Raw genomic sequence first — 8,653 nt, forward strand, 5'->3', positions numbered from 1 at the left:
TTTTCCCCCAGTCTCAATGGGAAGAATCAAAGAAAATGATTACTAAGGCAGGATAAACACAGAAATCTGACCTGGCTGACTGGTTTGTTCAGTTGTCTTACATGGGCGTGTGTCTTTGGACAGGTGACCGATGTTCGTTTGATCCCTCTCACAAAGGGGCAGGTCATTGTGTTGTGGGACGATGGCTGTGTAAATTCAAAGTAAGTAGCTTTTAAAATGAAATGGATATAATCGAATTACCAGCATATTACTCCCTAATTGCCACCAGTCCTACAAAGTGGAACAAGTTTACAAATTAATGACTGCTTGCTCCTTGAGAGATGCTACAGTGCATTTGTCTGACAAAATGAACTACATGCAGTAACTATGGAGTGCAACCCTGACTAATTTGCAGTCTGAGCAAGGGAATATGCCTGTTGCTCACCAGCATCCTGTGACATTTTTGAGGGACATTCCTTCAGCATAGCAGACTTTTATCTGTGATAAAAGTTAGATTAGCACCAGGTGCCTAGGTGGGATCTTGCACATCCCTATAAGAGATGTGAGCTGGAAAAGAAAACCTCCAGTTCCTTGCTCCAGCGAGCTGTACTAGACTGGAAACCCTCTGTAGGTGAACTGTCAGAGGCAATCCAGTGTACATCCAGACTCCCTGAGGTAGCACTGATGTAGCTCCTTTTCAAGCCAGCCTCCCTAAACTGTCCAGCCTTGATAACGCTGGTTTGGGAGTAAAAGATGCTTAACAGTTTGTGATGCTCCAAGTACCCAAAATAGCAAGTAAGTCTGGGTGTTCTGTGGGCTGTTGGAGTTGGGAATACTGTTGGGAATACTGACAATTCATGCCATCCCACATTTGGTAGGAATGAGTCAATTGAGTATTTCCTATTTTTGGCCTTCTTTGTGAAAAGCCCTGAGATTAGGATTTGATTGCTCACCACATTATCAGTTGTATTTACTGAGCTGTCTGGTTTTCTTTTCTAGATGTGTAAAGACATTTGAAGTGGAGTTCTCACCAGATGGAAAAGCATACCAGCGGATTAATGCCAAAGACACAATATTCACTCTCTGGGTCTACAGTCCAGGTAAGGCAGGAATATGCATGTTATGTAATCTGTCATGTTAATACTGCCACTTATGAGTGTGTGAAGCATCATTTAGTGACTGCTGAAGGTATGCAGCTTGCTAGTGACTTGCACTCCCATCACAAATAAGAGCACATCCCTTCCTTTAGGACCACGTTATCAGTGAAAGCCTTATTCTTAAGGACAAGCGCTAATTGACAAATAGTCATGAGGACATTATTAGGAGTATTCCCATAAGTGAATTCCTTGTCACAGAAACCAAAGTCACCCAGCTGCGGGTCTGGCAAGCTCACTCAGAGGCAAAGCAGTACTTTTGTCTCTATTTGTAGCTGGTGTAGAGGCATGCAAAAATGAGAACAAAAAAAAAATTGCTCCACATGACCAGAGCTTGGTGTTGTGCTTTTGGTAACAGACTCACAGCAAGGCAAGTCTGAGGTTTGGGCTAAGTCCCACAGGTGTTGGCCATGCTTTTGCCTAAATTTGTACAACCCTCTTGGGGTAGGGCTGTAGGAGCAAACTGCCTTGGTAACACTTGCTTTGTACCATTGAGTCTTGAGGTGTTACACTGCCTAAGGATATGGCATCAACACACAAATAAGAGGGAGGGAATGTCCACCTTTCATGGAGGGTTGGTTGTCTTGCCTTTGTGTTCTGAGAAGCCCCAAAGGGAAGGTTGCAGTTCTGCTCGTTGTGGTTGCCTGCCCCTTTTCCCATACCCTTTTATGGCTTGGCAATCTTAAGCTATTGAGGTGCTCCCTTGTAAGAACAGGAGAGGTCCTCTGGCTGGACAGTTTGTCCTGGCTACCTGAGCCAAGGAGAGACCCCTATCTTTGCTGTTTCCTAGACCTTTATCTTTAGCCCTGACTAGCTGCCTAAGTTTTAGATGTTTCACATTAGAGAGCAGCAACTTTCATCTTGGTCAACAAGCAAAGCTTCTCCCACAGCTTCTGCTCATTTCTCCTCAAGTACAGCCTAGATGTATTAGAAATATACCCAGATGAAAAATGCTGGAAGAAGGTAGTAAGTGATGGTTTCTTTAGGTATTTGGGGTATCTTTTTGTTGGCTTTGGGTCTTTTTTAGCCAAATGTGGTCTAATCTGCAATGTGACTGCCCAACAAGCATTACTAATAAGCACTGATCAGAGCTATGGGAAACACGGACAGACCTTGCCTCAAAGTGATACTAATAAGAAACAATTCAGAGAGGTTTTTGCCAGAAACACAAGCTTGTCTTAGCCTGAGAAAGGCTTAGCATCAGCAGTGGGTGTGTGATAAAGTTCAGAGCTATTATTGCAATGTAAAGGCTACACAGTAAGCAAAGACTGTAAATCATGGCCAAGGGAAATTATCATCTAATGCTCCACATCTGGGGAACCTAGCAGATTTAATTGTTTGTTTCAAAAATAAAAAAGGAAAGACCGCTTGAAAAATTCTCAAATCTCAGCAGCCTTTATTGGTAGGCACTTCTCTCTCACTCATTATTTCTGGCATTCTTTCTGTTTCAGAAAAAAAAAAAAATACTAAAGCACGCATAAAAATAAAGTAAATAGATGTGAAAAAAACATTTATACTGCTTGTGAGGTTAAGGACTCTGCTAGTGAAGGCTGTATTCTTCAAACTGGATCAAGGTGGAAAACCAGCAGAGCCACAGAACATCAACTCACATACCTCTGGAACAAGTGGTGCTGCCTCCTGAGTTGAGCAGCGGGTTTTCAGTGAGCCTGCATGCTTCTTGCTCTGCTTCTTTGTTGATCCTGTCCCCATATAACCTGTTCCAACGGCACAATTGAGGCAGAAAAGTAAGTCAGGAAAAAAGGAAATTACTCGTTGTGGGTCGCAGAACATGTGATAGCCTTCTTCCAGAGGGACTGCTGGGACAGCAGTGCTGTAGTTGAACTTCCAAATCCTAATGAGGAGAGAAGAGGTCCTTGGTCCAACAACGAAAAGGAGCCAGTACTTGGCCATGAGGAATTTATAATCATTTTTGGTTAGACAGGCACAGACACACTTCTATAGGGAACAGAACTGATTTCACCACTTTACCAGCTCGTTCCACAAACCTACATTTTATGGGAGTGGTGCATGATCCACATCCTCCAAGCATCACAGGTGTCAGCGTTTCACAGTGACCATTTCTAACCTTTTTATTGCAGGAAGGTCTGTCTCCGGCTTTTACAGAGTGCGTGCCATTGACTACTGGGGGAAGGCAGGCCTGTCCTCTCTTCCTGTGGAGTATGTTGAAGCTTTCAAGCAACTCTGAAGAGTGGTGCGTGGCTTGGTGACTGAGTGGTGTATGCTCCCTGCAAATGACAACTCCCCAGAAAAATAAACTCCTCCCAAGCTGAGGAGGGAGTGTTGAAAGGACCTGATGAAGCAAGTTAGGAATGCAAGTTAGAAGCAACAGCCCCTATTAACTCTTCAGAGCTCAAAAGACAACATTATCGAACAGCCACAACTGACAACCAAACTGGTACAATTGTCTTACAATTGTAGGACTTGGATTCAGCTTGGTAACTAGGAATTAAGGGAATAAATATTTATTATTCCCTATTTTACACTGAGCTAATGGCCAGGACAACCAGAGATTTATAGGGGTCACAAACTGCAGCAGGAACAGGACCATCGCTTCACTATATGAGTGAGAATGGCAGCAAAGGCACAAGGAGAACCTATCTGAGAGTGAACTGCTTGCCTCAGCTGCCAGGCTGTCTTGACATAATGGTTTGATGGAAAAGCACGCAGCAACCAGACATGTCCAGAGCATGAAGTGAAGGATCCCTGCTTCCCTGCCACTTAGTCACATATGCTCCAGGGGGTTATCTCAGAGCATTTGACATGTCTTCAGATGTATGAGGTTCTTCACCCTCTCACAGAGGGGTTTCTGCCCAGCTCTCTCTGCATTTGTGGCTGTTATTTGGAGGCCAGAGCTATTCCCCTCACACGGGCAGAGGAAGGTGTAGCAGCTCATCATCAAAGGGGAAGAAGGCACAGGACGGTCTAGCCTCCAGACTTCCCTGCCATTTCTGCTTTCTGCTTTTGCCCAAGTCACGTGTTTTCACTGTGACCATCAGCCACTGCCTCTTTGTGGTGGAGGTTCTAACCTTGAAAGCCCCTCTTTCTCTCCATTGTTGTCACCTAGCTTGTCCTTCTACAGCCCTTATAGCTAACATCTCTCCCCAGCATGCCTCCCCTCTAGACCGTAAGTGACCTGAGGCTTGGCTTTGGGAGGCCAGGAGAAAGCTGAAATGCTAGTTAGAGCCTTATGTGTTTTCATATTACAGGAGAGCACGCTCCTGAATGTAACAGGGCTGCTACTGACGAACAGTTAGAAAATTAACCAAGAACAATTTGAGTTCCTGTGCTTTGCAAAGCATGTGCACAAGTGTGTGATAGCCCCAGATTATGGGCTACAGAACATCTCTGGCTGTCCTTGCAGCTGCCAAACACTTTATGTAACAGCAGTTCCCTGAAATTGCAGGGGTGTATTTTTACTCTTCCCTTTCACAACTGGCACAGTTTGAACTGTGCCTTTAAAATGCTTGTACAGGGAAGGAAAAATGCCAGTGAAAACAGCTGGCGTGTTTTCCATAAGAGGAGCAACTTTGTCACACAAACAAATCCCCTACTGCTCTCTTTGCTGACATCAGCGGCCTCACCAACATAACAACAAAGGATGCGTATTTGATGAAATATTCAGGTCTCAGACAAAAAAAACAGGTTTGCACAGCAGGGAAGAGCTGAACTACCTCAAGTGGCCTCACTTATACAGCACTGAAAAGAAACATATACAAAAACTCAGTATATATGAGATTAGGCCTTGTATCTCCTTACCTTCTGGTTACTTTTCATGTGTGTATGCTGAAAGTTAGCCTTAAAAGATTCATTTTGTCACAGAATTCAGATGAAATATTTCTTGCCTCACTAAAGTTTGAATAAGGAGTGCTTGTCACATCCTAATGTGTCAATTCCTTGTCCACAAAGGCTTGTGCAGGACAGAAAAGGGCCATTGGACCCTACTTAATTGATAATTTTCTCAGTTTCAGAAAAGTTATTGAGAAGTTCTACTTGCGTGGAGGTAGTAAAAATACTTTTCAAAGTTGTCATAAGTGCCCCTAAGTGAAGAATCAGAATATACAGTTAAATAAAATCTAACTGTTAAGATGTACTGTTTTGCCAATATGAAATGGAACCACAGAAAAAATGACTTTTAGAAATACTCAAGTATAGGTCCTTGAGAAATTTCAGTGTGTCTGAAGCTGGGGAAGATACAGGAGCTTGAGAAGTCAGTTTACCCTGTTAGGATGTCCTATTTGAGTAGTCTTCTGCTTTAAAATTTTCCCACACTGGCAATCAGAATATAGCAGTCTTTATCAAACCGAGGATGGTGCACTAGTTACAGGTGTTTGAAAATAAATGAAGCGTATCTGTTGTGAAGAGTTGATTTTTCTATGGAGGGATGTAGTAGAAAATGTATAGGTGTGCAACTCCTGAAAAGTAGAAGATCAAAAATCACTGCCCTGCTTTATTGAGCAGACAAACTTAAATTATACCTCACGCGATTGAGGTCAGTAATGGCATATATGAGGCAAACGATGCAGGGCTGATGAGTCCTAGTGGAATGCGTGGCTCTTACAAAAGTGCAGAACAGAGAATGGCGATTCACTTACTCTTTCACTGTATTGAAATCTGTCCCTATGGCAAGTGATTTCCTTTAGGGCAAGTCATCATCTTTTAGAACATTTTAGGCTGGGAGTTTTGCTTGCCAGGATTTCTGCTTCTCAGCAGTGGCAGACATGAGGCTGCAGCTGCCTCATTAAACTGGTTTGTAATTCTCGTGCTTCCTTTTTCATCTTGTTAAAAAGCAAAGTAAGAGTGCTATTTTCTCTAAAGTTTCAAGGTAAAATTTCATACATTATTGTATTGCTTATTAAAGCCACAAAAGTACAGAAATTTTATTTGCACGGGCAGAGCTTAACGTGTTGTAAATACAAATAAAATCTACTTTCTTAGGGTGAAGTACAGCTACTTTGAAAATTTGTCACTAGGTCCATCTTTAGGGCTTTTACATTAAATTTCATCCAAAGTGTGTCAGGCACAGTGCTTTTTCAGGTATTTTCCTGGCAGTGGCAAGCATGGAAAGCAGAGCTGACCAGAAATGGTGCACCATCTGTTCAGAAACAAATTTTGAATATTCACCAAGAATTTTTTTCTTCTTCGTCATCTTTGCTGCTTTGGAGTAAACTTATTCCTTTGAACAATACACAAGTCTAAACAATTGCGGCAGAAATGAGGATTTGGTATTTCCAAGCTTGAATTTATTTCCAACAAAGTATAGACGTTTTGGGCTGCCCTTGTCTTTTTTTATAATTTAATGTCTAGAGAAAAATGCTATTTAATACTTGAAACTTGAGTTTTCTGTAACCATCTGTCACTGACTTGTCTGATAGGGCTTCCAAAATTGTGTGTTTAACTCTACCATCTCCATTACTGGGCAATCATTGGCCTCACCTTACAGTTTCAGTTTTCAAAAGTGCCAGGTGTACATTGTGCTAAGTGGGAGTAGAAGGTGCTTAGTAATTCTGTAGCATCAGAACCAAAGCAAGACTGCAGAACACTCAGGTGTGTCTCTTGCTGGCCATAAATCCAAATAGGAAAATCTAACTGCAACTGCAAGTTTGTTTGCCTGCTCTTCAAGCAAAAGCTTCTGAGGCTATGTAACAGTTTTGCAACTTTTTGTTGAAATGAATCCTAGGGAAAAACCTTTCAGATGACTATTTTGTATTGTCTAATTCTGTACATACTGCATTTGCTACCAGCTTTTATGCTACCAAATAAAACCAGTTTTTAGTCTTTCACATGAACCCTGTAAAAACAGGATCTGATCACTGTGTTCTAGAAATTGCTCAAAACTCTTGTGTCAACAACTTAATCTTGGGAAGTAAAGCCTGTTGTCAAGGTATAAAAAGATAGCTTGATTGGTGCAAGTTCCAACACTACATAAAAATGAATGCGAAGGGAGTGTGACCATGAGAAATTTCAAGGCTGAAGTAGGAACTCAAATGCATAGATTGCCTCAGTTATCAGAGCCCAGGGAAAACTGGTCTAACTCAACATGATATCGTAGCGTCAAATCTCAGTACGTGCAGTGTCCTTGCTGGGAGAAGGTTCACTGCCATGTGAAGGACAATATCCTTGCAGGGTTCCTCCTGTTGTTGCACAGTCTTAGGGTTTCTGCCAGCACTAAAGGACCTTCCGAGGACAAAACAACAGTCCTTTCCATTTGTAAACAGCTTTTCCTTTTCTGTTGTTAGTGGAAAGCTTATGCAGGACAGAAATTATAACTTGGGACCTATGCACACACTTAAAACCAGGAATAATAGACTGGTTCTCATCAGCCAGCTCAAACAGCATACAGAAGAGTTTCTGCCTCTGGACATACCCTAGATGTTTTATGTTGAACTCAACAGAATAACAGGAGATCAGATTAGAATACACTGTAGCTGCCTGCCCTACCCTATCTCGCATTTCACGTTTCCTGCAGGCAGTGGAGAGAAATGGATATGAGCTAATTTCATCTGTTTTTTAATTCACCAGATCATATGATGAGGGCCTGCATGCAGTCCTAGTGGGAACATGTTCCCCTAGTTCCTCCAAGAACAAGGCAGATTCCTGGGGCATGTATAACTCCGTGGTGTATTCTCCCAGAATCACCGCTATTCCCCTACGAACCTGGAGTTGCAACCTTGTGTGGCTGAGAAGGGATTTCAGTGCCTAACTCATCTGGACAGACTATACCAAACACAATAAGGATGCACTTGGTCCTGCATATAGACCCTTCTTGCTAGAACTCCCATCTGCTCTGGTCATACAGTTATTATAACTGTAGACATTAAAAATCCCACTTTTCTAGGGCTGGTAGTATTGGTCTGAATGTCCTAGCCAAAGGCCATGCTCCTTCAGCTAAGGGTTAGTGTTGTCTAATCACTTGTGATACAAGTCCTAAGTTCACAGATCTCTACCCCAATACTTCCTCATGGGAGAGGGGGGCAAGTGGTGAAAAATCAATGCACTGACCTTGCACTTAGTCCAGCACAAAAGGCTGATATTTTTTCAACACTCAATAGTCTCTTATCTATGTGGGGTTTTGTTTGCATTGCCTGCTGCTGCTCTCATGTTTCTGTCCTTAGCTTTAGATGGTAGTTCACCATCTTGTTTCCCATCAGGGTAGCTTTCACTAGACTAGAAGAGCAAAGAACACCTTTATTCAATGCTGTCTGAGAGTCTTAGGAGTCCCACCTGGCAATCCTGGGAAATGCAAGCTTGACAGACTTCCCTGCAACCCTGGGATAATGGCCTTGGAGAGGAATCTTTAATCAGTAGTTTTTATGCTCCTTCCAACAGATGCAGTAGATAATCACTGGATACTGTAGGTAAGATTGTGCAAGCATCTTGCAGAAGCTGTTTTAATAGCATAGAGCTCTGAAGGTCTTCACTCAATATCAACCTTGTGCCACATACCTTTTCAAAGCCTCAGGAGTGGTGGCTGTTCAGCTTGCTCTTCCTTCTCTGCTTGC

General features: G+C 42.5%; 1 protein-coding gene across 1 annotated transcript in view; it reads left to right on the plus strand.

Moving 5' to 3' along the window:
- The window catches only part of IDUA (iduronidase, alpha-L-), a 48,067-nt gene extending 44,270 nt beyond the window's left edge, over positions 1-3,797 (plus strand). Inside the window, exons 12-14 of the mRNA XM_009883305.1 lie at positions 124-200; positions 979-1,079; positions 3,233-3,797. Coding sequence (XP_009881607.1) covers positions 124-200; positions 979-1,079; positions 3,233-3,339 — 285 coding nt within the window. The 3' untranslated portion in view covers positions 3,340-3,797. The remainder of the gene's footprint in view (positions 1-123; positions 201-978; positions 1,080-3,232) is intronic.
- The last annotated feature ends 4,856 nt before the right edge of the window (positions 3,798-8,653 follow it).

Source organism: Charadrius vociferus, unplaced genomic scaffold, assembly GCF_000708025.1.
Source record: "Charadrius vociferus isolate BGI_N301 unplaced genomic scaffold, ASM70802v2 scaffold343, whole genome shotgun sequence".
Classification (NCBI taxonomy): Eukaryota; Metazoa; Chordata; class Aves; order Charadriiformes; family Charadriidae; genus Charadrius; species Charadrius vociferus.